The sequence below is a fragment of the Acomys russatus genome, chromosome 27 (genome assembly GCF_903995435.1).
Source record: "Acomys russatus chromosome 27, mAcoRus1.1, whole genome shotgun sequence".
Lineage (NCBI taxonomy): Eukaryota > Metazoa > Chordata > Mammalia > Rodentia > Muridae > Acomys > Acomys russatus.
Genome location: NC_067163.1, coordinates 10,059,661 through 10,080,437, shown reverse-complemented (window position 1 = coordinate 10,080,437; position 20,777 = coordinate 10,059,661). Strand labels below are relative to the sequence as shown.

At 41.8% G+C, this 20,777-nt stretch overlaps 1 protein-coding gene across 1 annotated transcript in view; it reads left to right on the top strand.

Moving 5' to 3' along the window:
• Window positions 1–20,777, top strand: part of Csmd1 (CUB and Sushi multiple domains 1) — a 1,555,368-nt gene that overhangs the window by 1,329,422 nt on the left and 205,169 nt on the right. Inside the window, exons 24-26 of the mRNA XM_051170014.1 lie at window positions 3,984–4,175; window positions 5,078–5,204; window positions 20,567–20,769. Coding sequence (XP_051025971.1) covers window positions 3,984–4,175; window positions 5,078–5,204; window positions 20,567–20,769 — 522 coding nt within the window. The remainder of the gene's footprint in view (window positions 1–3,983; window positions 4,176–5,077; window positions 5,205–20,566; window positions 20,770–20,777) is intronic.

Genomic DNA, 20,777 nt, shown 5'->3' with positions numbered 1-20,777 from the left:
TTTACTGCAGAGAGGTTACTTTCCTGCATTTTTAACCCATTACTGTTTAGTGGACTTCAGATAAACTTCTTTAGAGGTCTTTTTGAGTTCACATAATTTTGAATATGTCTCTTTTTCAGAGAAAATTTTTGTGCAGATTCAAGCAAAGTGTCTTCTAATAACTTGGATTAAGAAAATAAGCTGTATGCAGTAAAAAAATGTTTTCCTAAAACAGTGGAGACATCCTAGAACGACGTAGCATCACTTCAGACTTCTGCAGTTAGATATCAACTCAATGCCTTTATCAGTATTTGATATTAGTGTTAGATTCCCCTAGCTACTGATGGGTTTGGATTGCATTATTCATGGAGACCCAGAGAGTCTACAGGGGTGTCTGTCTACAGGGCAGCTAGAACCTTGATAGCTCAAAGGCTGGAGACTAGGCAGGAACTGATCAAAACTTGAATGCCCAAAGAGGTAGAACCTTCTTTCATGCCATGTGACTAAGGTCCTTCATGGTACAAGTGACATTCAGCATTAGCTCTGGAAGGCTACATACCTTCCTCTCTCCCTACTAAACTATAGCCCAAAGTCACCTTCTGTGTACCCCTCTGCCTCTGATTAACAAGCCATTAGAAGTTTAGGAGAACAAAGCTTTCTTTGATGGATTGGCTGTTGGACAAATGAGTTCTGGAATGGCCAAATACTCTTCCACCTTCTAGCGAGGAAGGGTTTATTTCACAGAAGACCCTTGGTAGGCCTGCGGGTGTGTGAAACTGAGCGCAGGACTTTTACAAGGCAACGGACTGTGTGTGACCTTTTGAAGCAATAATAAAAGACAGGAAGAAATAATACATAGCTTAGGAAGACTGACTGTCCACCTCATCAATAACCAGCTTCCTTTCCTGCTTGGCCCGACATGTGGTACAAACAAATTCCTAGACTAGGTGATGGAAAAGGCACTAAACCTTCCTCCACATAAAATTCAGTTGACATTTTTACTGACATGTGTTATTATCTCTCACTTAAAAAATGTTTCTTCCTTGCTTCAAATAAAGGCTGTAAGCCTTTAGAAGAGAGAAAAATGTTCTAAGATAATTGTGAAATAAACATACTTGTGGACCCGGCAGATTTGGTCCCACAAAGAACACACTTGCTTAGAGTAAGGGACACGTGTTCTGATTAATATAAGCACTCACATCTGTGTCCATCTGAGCAGTGGTGGCCATGCTCTCCTGAAACCACTGAATACCCAAGAATGTGGCTGGCCCCAGTTGGGTGGCTATAGCAGGTTGTTGCCAACAGTGGGTGAGCTGCATGTTTGATCAAGTTTTTATAAAGGCAAACACACATCCACAATAAGGAAAGTCTTCTAGGGAGGCACCCTTGCCCTTTCTATGTTGAAGGCATGATCTACTGTGAAACTGAATGGCCACTGTGACCACTTGTGTGTGCCCATTCTCATCTTCCCCCAAAGTGGATATGGAAATTTTTGTGATGTGTGTGTGATGTGTGTGTGTGTGTGTGTGTGTGTGAATGTATATACTTTTGAGTATATGTATGTATGTATACTTGAGTACTTAATAAGCATTAGTGGAATGAAAAACTTACCCTACTCCAACTGTGACTGAGACCATCACATCAAAACAGGCACTTTTCACAGATGCCAAGCCGGTATGCAGTTTAAAGACCTGATCAAGCATGCACTCTATTCAATGTTGTTAACAGCATCTTATAGCAATCCATCTTAGCATGTTTGACCTAGGCACATCCTGAACATGGATCCACCTGTGGCATTTTTATAAACTTACAACATCCAGATGCCAGCTGTCCTTAACAGATGGACTTTTGGATGATGGTGAGATGAACTTCAGATACTCCTTAGAGCCTGGCGCCCTCACGGGTGCAATGTGTAGAGAGTCTCCTCTGTGTGGTCTGCAGTTGGGTCCCTCAATGACAGGACCTGGGTAGCCGATCATGTGTGAAATGTCACACTAACTGGATGCTTCTGTTGATGGTGGAGTCGGGGGAGGGCCGGGGGATGGGGGGAGGTAGGGGGGCCGGGAGCGGGCAGGGAGCCTTGATACAGTAGTACTGATGATAAGGCTCAACATTGTTTTCATAGTGTTGATAATTTTCTACCTCAACTTTGTCTGTTTAATGGAGTACCAAGTGTGTGTCCGCTGTGATGATGCTCAGCACACTCACAGCTTAAGACCATGGAACATTTGGGCACAGCGTTTGCTATCACCAAAGGAACCTTCCTCCAGGTGGGAGGTTACTGCAGCCTAGCTTGTCATTCTGTCCTGTTGTCCCAAGACCTGGGTAGGATTGCATTCTGAAGCTCATTTCAAGTGACACCTTCCTTCAAATTCCAAAGCCACATGAAACAGCATCAGGACAATCCAGTTTATATTACCACTCAGGTCTTAGGCAGCCCTGAGGCCCTGGAGGACTTGCTCACACACTGCACAAGGCTCTAGTATTTTACTGAGATGGAAAATTGCACAACTCCAAGGCTGCATGCAACTGAGGCCCCTTCCAGACACCTACACTGAGCTGTGGCAATTCCAACTGTCTCCTTTTGCACTAATATGGTGGTTGCTTCTGCTCTTGCATTCCAGTTTCTTCCATGGTTAATATTTGAGAGTAGAGCAAAGTTACTGGGAAGATAACGCCTTTGTGGCCAGTGAAGTCTGATTCTGTAGAGCAGGGAACTTTGCAAAAGAAAAGCTGAGGTGCAGCTCAGAAAATGACCAGCGGCCTGCTCTTTCCTTTCCATCCTACAAATTAGCAGGACTCAGTCTTGCTTATTTAAAGTTTGCTGGAGTAAAGTCAGACTGAAAATGTGAAGAGCAGTTCTCCTCAGAGGCGTGCAAGCTTGACAGGCAAACAGTGTGGGAAGTCATATATCCGTTTTCAAATTTATTCTAATTTAGGAAAGCAATGTTGGGTAGTAATGGAAGCAAACAGACCTCATGGCTCCACAACTTTCTAGCTCTGTTTTTTATAATCACTGAAATTTGCATCATGATCTACAGTAAAATATGTTAGGGTGTGGCTGGCTCTACAGACAGCCCTAAAATATTACCTCCCATGAAAGCAGTGTACAGCTTTCAGAGCCACGGAAGATCCATCTTCATTTCTGTCCTCTACTCATTTAAGGGCTCATGTGAAGACAGCTCTGTGAGTCCTTCTGGACTCTGAACTGATGAGGTCCTCAGGTGGCTCAAGACTAAGCTACAGGACTATGGCTGGTGGGACCCAGTGTGGGTGGGCAGGAATGACTTTGTCACTACGCATCCATCGTATGTGTACTTGAAGGCACTGATTAAGCATGAGTGTCTTCCACAATTGCTCTTCATCTTATTTTTTGAGACAAGGGCTATCACTAAACCTGGAGCTCAGTGACTGGCTAGCAAGCTCCAGGGAACCTCCTGTTTCTGGCTCCCGCCATAGCAGGCATTTTATGTAGTTCCTATGGATCCAGACTCCAGTCTTAGGCTTCCATAGCAGGCACTTAACCAACAGACTGGGTTATTTCCAAAGCCCCAATGACAGCTTTTGAATTCCCATGACATTTGAGATCTTGGAGGTATGGAAGGTGTCAGGAGGTTGGCGAAGTAATTCAGCCTGCTATGAACTCTTGCTGTGAGCCACCTGCACAGTGCTCTCAAGTTTGACACCGTCCCTCAGGAAAGTCTGAGTTGAACAGGAAGGAGCTCCATGTGGAGGCTGAAAGGAACTTTGAGCTGGTGAAGGCAGAATGCTGGCCAGAGATGAGGATGGGATGGTGGAAACACAGAACCCTGTGAGGCAGAAAATAGTCGGAGAGAAGAGTGACTGTGACAGCCATTTGCAGATAGTCCTTACCAAGACCCACGATTCCCTTTTCCTTTGAAAGCACACCTGTGTCTTTTTCTTCCCACACTGCAAGGTCTGCCATTGAGAGGCTGATGTGCACTCTCTCTTGAGTTGACTCACCTGCCCCTCTCTCCTTCTAGGTTTTGACCTAGTGAAATGTGAGGACCCAGGCATCCCTAACTACGGCTACAGGATCCGAGATGACGGCCACTTCACAGACACTGTGGTTCTCTACAGCTGCAACCCAGGCTACGCAATGCATGGCAGCAGTACCCTGACCTGCTTGAGTGGGGACCGGAGGGTGTGGGACAAGCCTATGCCTTCCTGTGTGGGTGAGTCGGGAAAGCTGGGTCAGACTCCTTTCAAAGGCCAGGCCAAAGAGTTCATGTTGTGTGTGACACATTGTTGGGAAAAGGCATGGATCTTACTGCTCAGTTACTGTGTTTGTATGTATGCTGGCTGCATCCCCAGGGATATACATGGGAGGATCTATCCCGCTCCTAAGGTCCCAACATCAAACTGAGGTTCAGTTCCCGACATAGTTCACTCTTGGAACCAAGGAGTTTATGAGGCTTGCTTACAAAACAGTGTATAAAAGAGTTATCATCGGCAGCAGCCACCCTGGAAGCTGTGCACCCAGAATGCTTGGCAATTCCCCCATGGCCTTTAGGTGGGGCTCCCCATACCCAGTCATGTCCTGAGACCCCCACTCCCAGGCCATGTGTAATTAGGGAAGAATAGTATACAACTGGTTGTGGGGAGGGGCGGGTACTCAGGTGAAGATCATCTCCCTCCCCTGCCCCGCCTTCTCTGAGGCAACAGTCAACAAGCCCAACTCTTTTGTGAGTAGTTCTAGCCAAACTCCTGGAAGTGGCAGCGTTGTGGCTGCAAGGATAGGCCTCTGCGCCAGCTCCCAAGGTGTGTGTGCACATGTTTGCACATGCTAGGAATGAAGGATAGATGGCCTGCATTGTGCAGTGTTGACTGCATGCACAGCTGGCACTGGAGCTAGGGCAAGAGGGTGCTGATGTTTGCATGCTGGGCTGTGATAGCACTGGAGATTTGGACTACCTGTACAAGCTTAGCTTGGAAAAAAGTAAAAGAGAAGCAATGGGCAGGTGACTACTTTCTTTCCTATGGATAAATATAGGGATGCGAGGGCTTGCTTGAAAAACTAAATATGAGCCCAGGCAGACGCCCGAGTAAGACCTCTCCTCTCTCTGTCTTTTTGCAGCCGAATGTGGAGGCCTAATCCATGCAGCCACATCAGGGCGTATACTTTCTCCTGGCTACCCTGCCCCATATGACAACAACCTCCACTGCACTTGGACCATAGAAGCCGATCCTGGAAAGACCATCAGGTACTTGCTGTATGGTGTCAATCATGTGACAGTGAGAGGTCTGTTCAATGTCTTTGCAAGAGAAGCAATAGGTCAAGGATTCTATGATCAACGTCTCTGAGCTTAAGAAGAAAACATTCAGCTGTGGCTAAACTGTTGCTCACATGTTCTGCTATATCTTTGCAATTGTCTGCTCAGCTGTCTACAATAATTGGAAGAACCTATGTGTGGGAGTGAGCGTTGCTGTGTAACACTATACCGTCAACACTGAGGACTAATTCTATGGGTTGTCTGGCTGACTGTAAGTGTGTGTGAGCTTTGCTAAGCTTAGCTTCAATGACTATCCTCAGGTGTTCTGGTCTGAGATGCCAGAGACCCTCCCTGGCTTCTTTTCCTGCAGAATGAGTCATGGTTGGGGAGTCTTAGTTGTAAGAAAGGACAAATTATGTTTTCTGTTTGCTTTACATTAGCTGGTAAGCCATGTGCCAAAGCAGGCCTCAGAGACCAGCCAGGGCTCCAGCTGTGATGAAATCAGTTTAATTTCTACCCCTGAGAGTGAAAAGGAAGCAACGGAAAAAATGCAAAACAAAACAACAAAACAAGCAAACAACAAACAATCAAACAAACACAACAGGATTTGGCCTGCTGTCTTGGGAGAAGGTAGAAAGAAATGTCAATTTAAAGTCAGAGTGATAAAATGAAATTGTGAAAAACTAAAGAAAACAGGGAAACGTGTAAACCAAAGCCTTATTTTGCAACCAGGAGGTCACGGTGACTTTAGTAAGCCCACAAAGGGCAGTATTTTTAAAGTTCAAGTGGGTGGTCTGCCCAAGCTCATCATATAGTGAAGGAGGCAAGTGTGTTGTAAGTTCGTGACCGTAGCTCTATGTAAGGATCTACTGACTGACCTCACACTAGATCCTCCTGATGGAAGAGGAGCAAGAAAACGAACTTCAAACTGAGGGGGGGGGGAAAGGGAGACACAGAGGGAGAAAGAGGTAGAGAGAAAGAGGGAGAGGGAAAAGGAGAGGAGAGGAGAGGAGAGGAGAGAGAGAGAGAGAGAGAGAGAGAGAGAGAGAGAGAGAGAGAGAGAGAGAGAGAGAATGAGTGAGATGTGTAGACTTGTAGACAAGAGATGAGTGGGAAAGGGAACAGCAGAATGGGGATCGAGTATACATGTGAGAGATGGGGAGCAAATGTGATCCAGATACATTCTACACACATAGGAAAATATTCTCATGAACTCTATTGTTCTGCCTGCTTGCTGTTCACTAATGAGAGCATATATAACTACCTTATAGTTCACTTACATTTTAACATATGCTTAATCAAGATAAAAGATGGCTGTATCAGGAGAGTACCAAGAGGGCATTTGAGCAGTGGCGTCAATAAAGTCACATGGCCACTAAGTGTCATGTAAGTAAATATGAATCACTTGCGTGGTGTACGCCTGGCTGCAGTGATGTAGACAGCACCCCACTGACTCTAAGGAGGAGAAAACCTCCACCATTGTGAATGACTCCGTGAAAACAGCATTTTCTGTCTCCCTGGAGGACTTCAATGTTTACTTTTCTCAGAATTCCCCTTGTGGTTTGTTTCCCTGAATGAAAAAGAGCAATGTCTCCACTGAATGAGAGTAGGGATTGGGTCAAACCTGCAGGTGAATGTAAGCCTCCTTTAAATATTAATAGGAAAAGAGAGAGGGAATCAACAAAGAATGAGGCTATGTAATATTAATAAATATATAGCTTTTATTTTATATGTGTGTGTATGGTGGAAAGGGTACATGCATGTATAGAGGCCAAACATCAACCTTGAGTGCTGTTCCCAGGGACTATTCATCACCTTTCCTATCTTCTTTTTGTTATTGTTATTGTTATTGTTATTGTTATTGTTATTGTTATTGTTATTGTTTGGTTTGGCTTTCTTAATCAGTGTCCCTCTCTGGTCAGCATTCACCAACTGAGCTAGGCTGGCTGGCTAGATAGCCCTAGGAGACTGCTTGCCTCAGCCTCCCTAGTGCTGAGATGAGAAGGGTGTGCCACCCTCCTCAGCTTTCTTACATGGGCTCTAAGGATCAAGCTCAGGTCCTCATGCTGGCATGGCAACACATCACTGACTGAGCATCTTCCCAGGCTGCAAATGTACAGCGTTTTAGTCATCAGTCTAGAGGCAGTCATATCCACATCTGTACCATTCTAGAACATTCTCAGTCCACATCTTCCCCTGAAAGTAAGCATTCTCAAATGTATCAGCACATATTTTTAATTCAAAGAAATTAAACAATAAAGAAGCTAAGAAAGAGGCATAAGTATTTGTAAATAACTTACTCAATTGACACTCAACTCACCTCCCTGTAATTCTAATGAAGTAACTCATTTCAGAAAATAGGCTTGACTTTTGAAAATGGTGGCTTGGAAAATAACTAAAAGTACACATTGTACTGGCTTTTAAAAATTATTATTTCACTATACTCACAAAACAGAGCTTGTTCTTGGTTTTAATATTCATTGGGAGTTTAACAACCCTTAATAATTTCACTAGGAACCTAGTCAATATAACCTACATTTTTTACCTGAAAATTAACAGTAAACACAAGTGCACAGTTTATTCCCTTATAGGTGAAAGCAAGCATAGCTATGCATTCATGCTAGTGCTTTAAATAGAGATGGTTTTCCTGTTCTAAATATTAATGTGCAACTGCATATGGAAATGATAAGAGGGTGGTTCCATTCACTGGGAGAGCTGTAGCCGGACCTCCTTTGAACCCCAGGAAGCCCCAGACCATTTTTGGATGGTGTTTTGTCAAGAATGGTGAGAGAAAATGTAAAGATAGCTATCAGTGGATATTTGTTCTGGGAAAGATTATCAGTTTTAGCATTTTTCATGCTGTATATCCCCTGTACATGGTACTGTGTTATTGTGGATATAGTCTGAGTACAGATTACATGTTGGCTGGCCCTCCATCCATGCTTTCCTGCCCCCAGTTCTTCTTCATTCCACTGCAGAGTTCTTCAGATGCGTTCGTTTGTAACTTTAACATTATGCTATAGTTACCTGGTGTGAATTTAATTAAAAGTCTAATAACGAGACACTGTAGTGAATTGGTACTATTAAGAGGTATGGGCTAATGTTTCTCTGGGATACTGCATCTACTTTAGTGCAGAGTATCACTGTGATTTGCACAGTAAAGGTGTCAAGATGTAAATACCAGGAAAGAGCCTCAGGCCTATACTGTGCATCGGCACACGAGTACACTGTGCCTTAGACTTGACTGTCCCTCTGCAGTAATTCAAAGAGCTTTCTTTGATTGTTTCTCTGTTCCTGATTGTCCACGGGCAGTAGCACTGCGTGGTGCAGTTGAAGGGAACTCTTGACAAGCTTACAGAGTATTAACGTTATAGACATATCAATTTCAGCACTATGCACATCAAAACTGTGCCTAATGTAGACTTCCAAAGTGGAAAAAAAAAATGGGCGTATTAATGACTTTGGTCGCTCTTGGACTGTTGGGGTTGGAGTGTCTTATTGGCAGATAGCAGATTAGCACAGAATATTTCAGTTTAGTTTCTGTTACAGAGTGAGTGAGGGGTGTTCGTCTTGGGAAGCTGTTGAGGGATGGTCTGATGTATTTTGATGCTACTTAATAAAAAGCTACTTCTCATCCATAATCCCAAATACTTGCTAATGTTCTTCATCTGGGCCAAATCTCCATCCACGCCAGCCACATGCTTTTCTTCCACCTAAACCAAGACAAGCTTCTCTCTTCTCTTCCTCAGGTCTTTTTGTTTTTTCTCCTTCCCAGGATTCCTCTCTCTTTCTAAACCCAGGGAAGCTTAGCCATACCTATCTCCTCTGCCGGGTGGGAGGGATTTTTACTAATTAGCCACTCCAGCTACAGCTCCATATTTGATCCTATAAACCTCTCTTTAACTGATCTGTCTTTAACTGGTCTCCATCATTGTACACCGTCTGTCATACTCTGAGCAGAGTGTTACATTTTATTTATTAAAATTTGACTTTATATGCCTATAAAACGAATGCACACATATTTTTGGAAAGCTTTTTGAAAAGCATGTATTATCACTTTGTCAGATATCGCCACTCTGCATGGACAAACATCTCACATAAACTTATGTGTGCAGTTGCCCTTGGCGTCTGTGGGTGATTGGGCCCAAGGAGATGCACAGATACTTAAATCTACCATATAAGCACTGCTTACATGTAACCTTCATGGATGTTCTCAGATGCTTCACTGCTCCCTATACCTATACCTATTGCAAAGTAGATGCAGGGTTAATAGCTGAAGGGCACACAGCCAATGATGGCATGATGTACAAGTAGATCATGGAAGCAATTTCTAAAAAAAAAAAATCTTTATTTTAATTCGATTAAAGTTGTGGGTTGGTAACCCAGAAGACATAGTAGAATTTATTGGGTAGTGTGTACTATGAACATACATAATTAAACATTGCATCTCTTATCAGCTGTTTGTATTGCTGGCTTTTGCTTTACCCACACAGATTTAGCAAACAGTCTTACAGGAAAATCTTTGTCCATGTTTATGATTAATTCCTTAGAACAAATCCCAGGAAATAGCTTATGTAATTAAACTGTGTGAACATTTCCAAATGCCTTAATAGAAATCCTTCTTTGAGGTATTTTTCTGTTTGTCAAATGAGACATATGTTCTAATTTGACTTACTTTAATTTAAAATAATAAGATATTATTTAAAAGTTAAGACAATTTAAAAGACATTTTCTAAAAATCTTAGAAACTTACGATTTAGCAAGCACTTTGAAAATATTTTTTCTGTGAAAATGCAAATACTTAAGTTTTGATTTGCATAATTATCTACTTATCTATGGAAATAGCACAATTCATACTATCCCAAAGGGTTTTTCGGTTAGTAATCCTGATCAGATTTCTATGTTCTTACTAGCATACCCTGTTCTCTGAAACTGTTGAAAACTATCTCATTGTCTGAATGTATTTGAATTTATTTAAAGAATGTTTGTTGGGAATATTTAAGTTGTTCTCCCGTTATTCTGTGCTGTAAGAAATCCAGTATGACCAATGTCCTCCTAGTATGTCACCTGGAGTCCTTTCCATGACACATACATGGCTGAGCATGCTCTGTGTGTACATTTAGATTTTCATAGCCATGACCAAATTGATGTGCACGAGTGTGTGTGGCCAGAAAGAAGCAGCATGTGATATTGTAGCCACCTTCCCCAGTCCACCAGTACCAGACTCCAGCATCTTAGCCTTGGCCAGCTTGGTTATGAAGGACCTTCTCCGAATGCTGAGCTCTTGCGTTTGGACTTCAGGGGATTTAAACATGGATTTGCTTAGTGAGCCTCCCCCACTAAAGTTAATCCTACTAAAACTCCTGCCCTCTCCTGTATCTGGGTTTCTATTCTGAATCTGGGTGAGATTGCCTTGACGGAAACAAGACTCAGCATGGGATTACACAGTGGTTCACTTGGTGACTGGTGCGGTTTCCTTGTCTCTTGTTCCCATTGCTGTGGATTTGGTCTTGTTGCATGAACCCACCATAAATAAACCCTGTTTATCTTTGTGCTGAGTGTTGGTGGCTACACAGATGGACTGACCCAGTTTGGGTTATGACAATGTGTCCAGTATGGAGTTACGAGTCAATGGGTCAGTTTAGATCCAGGTTTTGAGGGAGTCCGTGGAGCTGCCGGGACACAGTAACTAACCTCCTCAGCCATGAAAGGTGCTAACCCTGTTGAAGCTATCGTTTATTCTCTCCCAAGGAAGCATTGAGGAAGATCAAGGCCCTTTTCTGTCATCCATCCGTCATGGAGCATTCCTCTGTTTGAGCCATGCCTCTGTATTTTAGATTGCTTTGTAGTTCCCTAAAGACTAGTTATGGATTGTCGGTTGTCTTTTTAACACCTTGAGAATTGACCCATGACATCTTTGGTCCATACTTTCTTGTTAATTTCCATGTTCTATTCTACACCACAAATACAGCATTTGCCTGGTTTATCTAGTACATTGGTTTATTCATATATTCCTAGTTTTGTTATCCTGGGATGGTTTCACAGGCTAATCATTTCAATGCATCATATTCACCATTACTCAGTTTTAATTACTATTAGAAATTTCAGATTCATATTTAAAGTATATTGTATCATGCATTTTCTTGGTTGGTTTTTGTTCAAATCAAGATGCTCTGAGTCCCCAGTGTTGCCTTAGGTTTGCTTCTAGCTTGCTTTAGCTTCCACAGATTTTCCTCACGAAGAATTTTAATTGCTTCATGATGCAGTAAGTCCTTCTCTCACAAGTCTTCATGTGATATTTTGGTCATAACTTAGGTATATACATCTCAGTTAGTCTGTTTCTAGATTTTATTTCCTTCCATTGAGATACATTCATTCAGCAAAACACTTTGCTATCATTTTGTTGTTGTTGTTTTAAGTCTTCATATCTGTCACTGAGTTTGAGGCCAGCCTGGTTTAAACGTTCTAAAAAGGAAAAAAAAAAAAAAAAAGTCATGGAAATGTGTTTGATTTGTATTGGAGTCATGGAATAGCAACAGATGAATCTAGGGGAAGCCAACATCTGTTACAATATGACCTTTCTGACCATTAGCAGGGTCTGTTCCTTAGTGTTTTTATTTGTGTAGCTCTCATATGATTTTATCAATAATACTTGTGGCTTTCTGTATAGAGATCTTGTATATTCTATTTGAACTGCTACTAGCCATAAGAATATTTGGAATAAAATATAAATAGCATATTTACTTATTTTCTACCTGTGGCTGTCATGAAGAAATGAATTGTATGTTTGCCTTGTATGAATATGTACTCAGTATATATGACAATGTTTTCTATGACATTGTTATCTATATGACAATCTATATGTTATCTATATGACATTTTTTTTCAAATTCTCTTTTTCTTGCATTATTGCTTTGACTAGAACTCCAAAATAATAAGATGAGATTTAACAACTATTATGATCATTTTTCCCTTAACTCATTGATTATACTTTTAATATATACATCTTATTTTTGTAATAATAAAACTTTAGACTGAATTCCCAAAGTAGTATTAGTATAAACACTTCAAAATACTAAGCTTAGGTTTCTGCCTAGTGTATTGCCCTGGAAAATCTCCACACTTTTTTGTCATCAATAACTAATGAGAAGATTCTCTAGTTTGTGAAAGCTGAAAAGACAGGAAAAATAAATGAATCCAAAAAAGGTGAGATGAGAAAACAAAAAGTAATAAAAATAAACCAAGAAGAAAATAAAACTAAGGAACTTAGCTAAAAAGCTTAGCCTTTTGAAATGATTCTTAAAACTGGCAAATTTTTAACAAGAAGGGAGAAGTGAAGGTTCTAAAAATACCATATAATTTTCAACCAGCCAGAACTGTAAATTCAACAGGAGTTAGGGTTCTAATGAAATAAAAAGTCTTATGTCATGTTTTTTGAAATGGGTAATATCTAGGAAAATGTAAATTGCTAAAACTATGCTCAGAGGAGATGAAAAGCTAAATGTTTACACGCCATTATGAAAACTAAGTCTGTAAAATCCAGCACTCAGTCTCAATTAAAAAAAAAAAAGGTTAGAAATTTTTGCTCCTGATCTTCACTAACTTTCATGGAATAAGTAATTACAGTTCTGTGGGTTTCTCCTGATTAGTTTCTCCTTCCTCTACTTCTCCCAGTTCTTTTCCATCTCCCCTTCCTTCTGGATCCACCTCTCTGTCTCATTGGAAAACAGACAGACATCAAAGGGATAATTAAAATACAATAAAAAGCAAGGAAAATATATCAGAATAGGTCAAACCAAACAAACAGAAGGAAAAGAGCTCAAAAAACAAATACCAGTGTAGAGACCTATTCATCTGCACATTCAGGAATCTCCAAAATCAGAAAAAAACTAAGCCAACATACAAAGGAAAGGGGCCTCTGGTGGCAGTTGGGAGGAAAAAACAAAAGAGAAAGTATAAATAAAATTAAACATTAACATTAAAAAAGATTATTTTAACATAAGAAGCCCTGACAGGACATTATGAGACAAGGATCCTCCAACGATGCCATTGAGCGAGCTCCTTTGCTGTTGGCCATCCTCAGCTGGGCATGTAGCCCACTTGTCAGATGGAACACTTTTTTTTTTCCTGATCAGACTCCCTTGGAGAAAACAAAATTGCATTAGTTAGTAGCTATCAGTTGAAGATAGCTTCTGGGTTAAGAGTGGAGGCATTGCATCTCCTCCTTTCAGTCCAAGGACCTTATTTGGTGCAAACCTGTGCAGGCCCAGTGCACACTACCTCAGTATGTACATTGGTCCTTTTGTGTTTTGAGTGCCTTGTTTTCTAGGTGGCTTCCATCACCCCTGGCTCTTACACTCTTTCTATCTCCTCTTCCACAGGTTTCTTTGAGCCCTAAGGGGAGGAATTTGGTAGAGACAGCCCATTTAGGGCTGAGTTTTCCAAGGTCTCACACTCTCTGCATAATGTCTAGCTGTGGGTCTCTGTATTTTTCCCATCTGCTGCAGAAGGAAGCTTTTCTGACGGTGTCTGATCAAGCCACTGATCTATGAGCATAGCAGAATGTCACTGGGAATGATTTTGTTGTGATTTTCCTTCAGAACAGTAGTATTTGGTTTCTACGTAGGTCTCTGGGCTTTCTAGTTTCAGGTTCCTGGTTACTCAAGCAGTGTAGGATATAAGTTCCATGCCACGGAGTGGGCTTCAGTCAAATCAGTTCTTAGCTGGTTACTCCCACAAGCTTTGTATAACTACTCCACAAGAATATCTTGCAGGCTGGACACCATGTATCCCTAAGAGTTTATGGCTGGGTTGGTATTTACATTTCTGCTTTAGTAGCATAGGGACTATCTATCTTCCTGTGCCAAGAACACTAGCCCATATGAGTGAAGGCTCTACATAGGTACCAGCTCAATTTCCCTGTGTTCAATTAGTTGAGTAGGTATTGTCTTCAATAATAGAACCTTGCTGCCAGTTTGTAGAGAGCAACCCTATAGCCTTGGCAACAGCCTGGTTGTTTGAGGTTTTCCATGGGATGTGTTTGGCCAACAACTCAAATAAATGTCACCCATTCTCAGTACTGGAAATTTCATTTGGTGACAAAAGACGTTCAGTTGCAGCTCCGTCTCCCCCATTACTTGTTGATTTCATTTAGATCATTTGCCACTTAATTTTAGATGTCTCTCCCGACATTTCCTTCCCTCGTCCCCTTATTCCCCACTCTCTGTTTAATCTTTCCGTTCAAGTCCCCCTCCCACATCCATCTACAAATATCAATAATTCTAGTTCCCTTCACTGGGAAGAACTGTCCCCCAAGTCCCTTACTGTATACTAACCCCTATGGCTGTATGGATTGTAGCTTGCTTATCCTTGACGTAACAATTAATACCTACATGTAAGCAAATACATACCATATTTGTCTTTCTGAGTCAGGGTTACCTCACCTAGGATGATTTTTTTTTTCTAATTCCATTCATTTGCCTGAAAATTTCAGTTTTTTAAGCAGCTAAATAATAGTCCATTGTGTTAAATATACCACATTTTCTTTATCCATTCATCTGTTGAGGGACATATAGGTTGTTTCCAGTTTCTAGTTACTATTAATATAGCAGCAGTAAACTTGTGCCTCTGTGTTAGCATAAGGCATACCTTGGGTGGTACAGCCGAATCTTGAGGTAGATCCATCTTCCTGATGAACTGCCACCCTGATTTCCAAGGTGGTTGTACAAGTTTGCATTCCCACCAGCAGTGGATGGATTTTCCCTCTAGTTTATGTCCTCAACAGCATGAACCATCATTTGTTTGACTGATTTAGCTATTCTAAGGAGTATAAAATAAAATTGCAAAGGAGCTTTGATTCACGTTTCCCTGATGAGTAAGCATGTTGAACATTTCTTTAAATGTTTCTCAGCCATTTTAGTTTCCTATCTTGAGAATTCTGTTTAGACCTGTATCCATTTTTGTTTTATTTTTGTTGTTGTTGTTGTTGTCTTGATATCTAGTTTTTTGAGTTCTTTATAAAGTGTGTTAGTTAGCTCTCTATTGGATATGAAGTTGATAAAAATATTTTCTCACCTGTACACTGCTGCGATTTCCAAATGACCATGTCCTTTGCATGGAGAAGTTTCTCGGTTTCATGAGGTCCCATTTATTACTTTCTGACCTTAGTATCTGTGCTAATGGTGTTCTGTACAGAAAGAGTTTCCCTATGCCAATGAGCTAAGGTTATTCCATGATTTCTCTCCTCTTAGGTTCAGTGTGTCTGGTTACATGTTGAGGTCACTGATCCATTTGGAGTTGATTTTTGTGCAGGATGATGGGTATGGATCTATTTGGATTCCTCTAAATGCAGTTGCCCAGTTTGACCAGCACCATTTGTTGAAGATGCTACATTTTCCATTGTGTATTTGTGGCTCCTTTATAAAAAAAAATCACATGTGCTGATTTATATCAGGATCTTCAAGTTGACTTTATTGATCAACATGTCTGTTGCTGTGCCTACTGTCATAGGTTTGCTGTGCTCTAGTGGAGACATGGTGCCCTGGATGCTATTGATTGTGTTTAACTCTAGTGTCTAGGCATCTGGCTTGGAGATGATTGTAATTCTAGTTGCTGATATCTGGTCTTGTCTGGGTTGGGTGGGTGTTTTCTTTCTTAGTTTCTGTTGCTTTCTCTGCGTCTCAGGAAGGTTTGATGGCTGTGTATTGGCCTGATAGAGAATCCTTCTGAGATCCTATCAGGTGAGGGAACTGAAGGTTACAAGTATAATGTGTTTCTAGGTATGGAAGCTGACACTTAGAAATGGGCATGGGTTAGAAGGGGTGGGGGTGGGAGTGAGGGGATCTACAGGGCTGAGGAAAGCAAGATGTTCCTTCAGGATCTGCTTAGTTCCCTGGGGTTGGGGCCAGAGAATGAGAAGAGGCCACAAGTCTGCTACAGTGCAGAGGATGAGACTGGGGATTAGATATGGAGGAGAGGAAGAAAGGCGAAGATCTCAAGTCTACTCACCTGTTTGCTTCCTGGCAGGAGTGGCCAGTGCATTCCCAGAGGGAGCCTGCTGGAGTTGGGAGCTAGATTTGAGCTGCAGGTGCTTATTTACTTTTTGTGCTACAGACAAAAGATTGCTGACAGATAGTGTCAAATCTGAGGGATGCTAGGAGCGGGTCCATGCTTCCTATGGAAGGTCCACAGTGGACACCCTGAGGGTCTGGAAGGTTCTAGATCCACTTTGTAAAGTAGCAAAGCCAGATGAAGGGGCTGTGAGAAAGGGGTGCAAGGACTGTTGTGAGTTTAAGGCCAATTTGGGCTACATAGTGAGTTCCAAGTCAGCCCTAGCATAGAGTGAAGCCCTGTCTCAACAGATGAATCAAACAAAAGAGATAATAAAAATAATAGATTAAAAAATACTTTTTCTGGATATTATTGGGTAGAAAAAAATGATCATTTTTTTCTATTTGCAATAGAAAGGAGATTCCTCTTTGTATAATGACTATCTTATAATGATATGTTGTAAATAGCTTCCAGATCAGAAAAATCAATAAAGAAGGAAGTGTTCTAACTTTTTACTAGTCTGAAGCAACTCATCCATCAAAGGATGAAGGAAGAAGAAAAAAAAAAACTTTAGCTGAACTCTACAATCCATCTAATTTACATGTCAATAAGAACATGTATGGTTATCCAAATGAGGGAGAGGAATAACTTCATAGGATTTCAGTCTTTTTTTTTTTTAAATGAGATATCAGAAAATGCAACAAACATGCCATGGTTTAAATGGCAGGTGTCTTTTCTTGTGGTAAAGAATTCATTAAGACAATACTAGTATCTGTTAGGTCTCAAACCTTGGGACAGATGGCTGAGGTACCTATTTAGCATATCAAAGCTGACCTGGCTGCCCTTCCCCCACCTGCCCTTCCCCCAGAGTCTCTTCCTTATATAATGCAGCCATTTTGGTTACCCACACCTCTTACCTTTTGCCCTCTTGGCTACTGCACTTGGTTCCCCTCTCTCCCCTCAACTTGCCCCTCTTCCCTCTCCTCACATAGCTTAGGGTCATGTCCACACTGGTCTTTCTCAGAAGTCCCTGACCCTGGCTGTGCTGTCCCTCCATCTACAATAAAATTTCTTCTCCACCCTACCTAGGAGTCGACATGTCCCTTCTTTTTATCTCTTTTATTCATTCAACATTAATCCTAATTAGAAAAATAAATGACACATTATGCAAATGAGCAAATGCTTGTGATCAGGTAATGTGGTCGCTGTGGTGGTGTTCTCCGCCCATGAACTTTAGTGGCTTCGTCCTGACTTAGGTTTTAAAATCATGCATCAGTGGGAGACATATGAGTTTGCTATTATCCAGACTTCCTCTCAAGTCCCTCATCACATTAGAGCTGCCTATATATTTCCCTCTGCATAGATTTGAGCTCAGAGATCCCACTCTTCCAGGCCACACAGGTGCCCACTTATATACTGTTTTTCAACTGTGTTGATGGCTACCCGACTCCTGTTTTTGAGGCTAAAACTTGCATCCCCTTTCTCATAGCCCCTCTGGTTTTGCTGCCTTACAAAGTATATTTAGAATTTGCCAGGCCCTCACGGTCTCCACTGTGGAACTTGCATAGAGAGCATGGACCTGCTTCTGTCAACTCTCCTGAAAGTCATGGATTTGACAGTATCCGCCTGTAATCTTTTGTCTATGGCATGAAGAGCCAATAAGCACATTTTCACAGCCGATGGTGAGGTAATTGTTTTGTAATCACTTGACTTGATATTTGACCCAGCCAAAAAGATAAAATATTTAACGTATCCTGAGAGTTTTGTTTCTTTTATCTCCTCTTCCTCCTTACTACACACCACTCATTTCTTTGCTAGTCTTATGGTATCTTTCACTCTCTCGCTCTTCCTCTCTCTTCTGGCTGGTCTGGATTCTTGAGTCTTCCCCGTGGTTGAAGTCCTCTGAATTGGATTTTTATTTGATGGAATGGCTGCTCCTGTAACTGTTACAAGACTCTTGGTTTCTTCAGGCTTCTGTATGTACCTCATCTTGCCATATGGCTTATCCTCAACAGCCAACGGCCTGTTTGTCTCCCCTAACCCTAGGCCTGAGAATCTCCCTGGACTCCTCCCCTCTATTTCTGCTTTTGATTAAGTCTTACTCACCATATATTGGGATGCAGTGTTCTTTGTTTATTCTTATTCCTGTGTGTTTCCATTGCAATGCAAATAGTGATGGTTGCTTATGTAATTCAATGACTTCTTCCATGATATCAGAGGTGGTCTGTATACACTGCTGGAATCCTGCAAATATTGAGTTGCTCAGCTATTTTGGTGGGAAAATGACTTCTACACACACACACACACACACACACACACACACACACACATACCATGGTCAGTTGCATTAATCATCAATAGTCACAATTAAACCAGATACCTATCAGATTCTTTGTTTACACACACATTACCTGTACTGATGGGTATTGGCAAAGATGTTAAAGGCCTTGATGCATCATTTCTAGACTAAAGTAGAGTCACAGGGAGAGCAGGGTGGCTCGGTATTTGTTATTTGTTTGTAATGCTAGGCCTTCAGGACCTCTTTAATGGGCATTCCAGAGTACCCACTGTAGCACTATACTCTATTACTAGAGAGGGAGGCAGAGAGGGCAGAAGGGAGGGAGTGGAAGAGAGAGAGAGAGAGAGAGAGAGAGAGAGAGAGAGAGAGAGAGAGAGAGAGAGAGAAGAGAAGAGAAGAGAAGAGAAGAGAAGAGAAGAGACGCCATGACAAGCTGTGCTGTAATGGAGGGAGGTCATAAGCCTTACCCTGGGCTTTTGAAGTAATTAACAGGGCCATGGAGAGATGTCTAAGTGCTTAAAAATGCAAACTGTACTTGCAAAAGGACCCAAGCTCTGTTTCTAGCACCTACACCAGAACCCTCACTTCTGTCTGTTACTCCAGCTCCAAGGGATCTGACATCAGTCTCTCTTCTTGCCTCTGCAAACACCTTAAATCCATGTGCATGTGCATGAGCACACACATAGTCATATGAATAAAAAATAAAATAAACCTTAAAGTAAATTAACAGACTCTACGCTTTTTACCCATGGAGACTCCTGGCCCCAAGTGTGAAAGTGAGCGTGGAATGGTGCAGACACGTACAGTTCTCATGGTTCCACTTGCTTGCTTCCCATTAAACACGTAGAGTTGTCCCAGACAACCAGGGATCTGCACACAGTAGCTAATACGGAAATGCTGAAATGTCTAAATGGGAATATCATAACTTACAGTGAGGGGTACTGGAACAAGCAGGTGACTAGCTAATACTACGTAGTGGATACATAAGTGTACTTATAAAATGTTAAAAAAGAGTTGAGACCAGCAGGACAGATTATTGAGAGAATAAGTACTGAGAAATAGGTTGTACCACACTGTGTACTTTATAGATAATATCAGGTGCCAAGAGTCTAAAGTACACTACATACTTTGTGCTTTACCCACGTGAGATGTCTCAGCCCTTTGTGTATGTAATGCATGGTAAACCGTGTATTGAGATTCGCGTGCAGTTCTGTGTATGTCAGCTACAGCAATTGTCTCTGTAGCACAATCTATGAGCAATAAGAAGTAAATGAAAACCCATCAAGAACTTGCTGAGGAAACAGCCTTTTGCTGGCATTTTAGCTAAATTCTTCTATTTGTCCATTGTCATTGCGAGCTTCCTCGGGCGTAAAAGGTGGTTCTGGGAGATACCTGTAAGTCTGATAGAAGTGTGCTAAAATGTTATAAAAAAGAGAATTTATATTGGGTAGCTCTGCTTTTGTATTGTTGTCTCAAATAGCGTACTAAGTCGGGAGATAAAATTTACAGAACATCAGAAGAGACCAATTGAGCAGCTTGTTCTGAGCAACTCTTCTGCGTCTTTCTCCTGATGCTTGTGCTGCCACCAAGTGGAAAGATAAGAACAACATTAGTAAGAAGCCAACGTACTGAACTTGTTAGGGATGTGTGTGTGTGTGTGTGTGTGTGTGTGTGTGTGTGTGTGTGTGTGTATGCGCCTGCACGTGCTCTGGCTGGAATTATAAACATGACGTAGGCATCTTGGGATGAAATCTGTGTCTTTGGAGAGCGGCTCAGTCTATACCTGGCTCTCTATGCCAGTGACTCCCTGTGAGTTTGTACTGTTCTATGTTGGGAACTGCTCCAACCCCCATTCTTCCCTGCAGGGTGTCTGTGGAACGCATTGGATAGGGGTGTGAAATGAGCTGATAGTCAGTCAGTACACGCTTGTGGCTAGGGATGATTCCCTCTGCGGAGGGGAAGCGTGATTCTCACTGAACACAGACACTTTGGTCTCTCATTGCAGCCTCCACTTCATCGTATTTGACACAGAAACGGCTCATGACATCCTCAAGGTCTGGGACGGCCCCGTGGACAGCAACATTCTGCTGAAGGAGTGGAGTGGCTCAGCCCTGCCTGAGGACATCCACAGTACATTCCACTCACTCACCCTGCAGTTCGACAGTGACTTCTTCATCAGCAAATCTGGCTTCTCCATCCAGTTCTCCAGTAGGTGC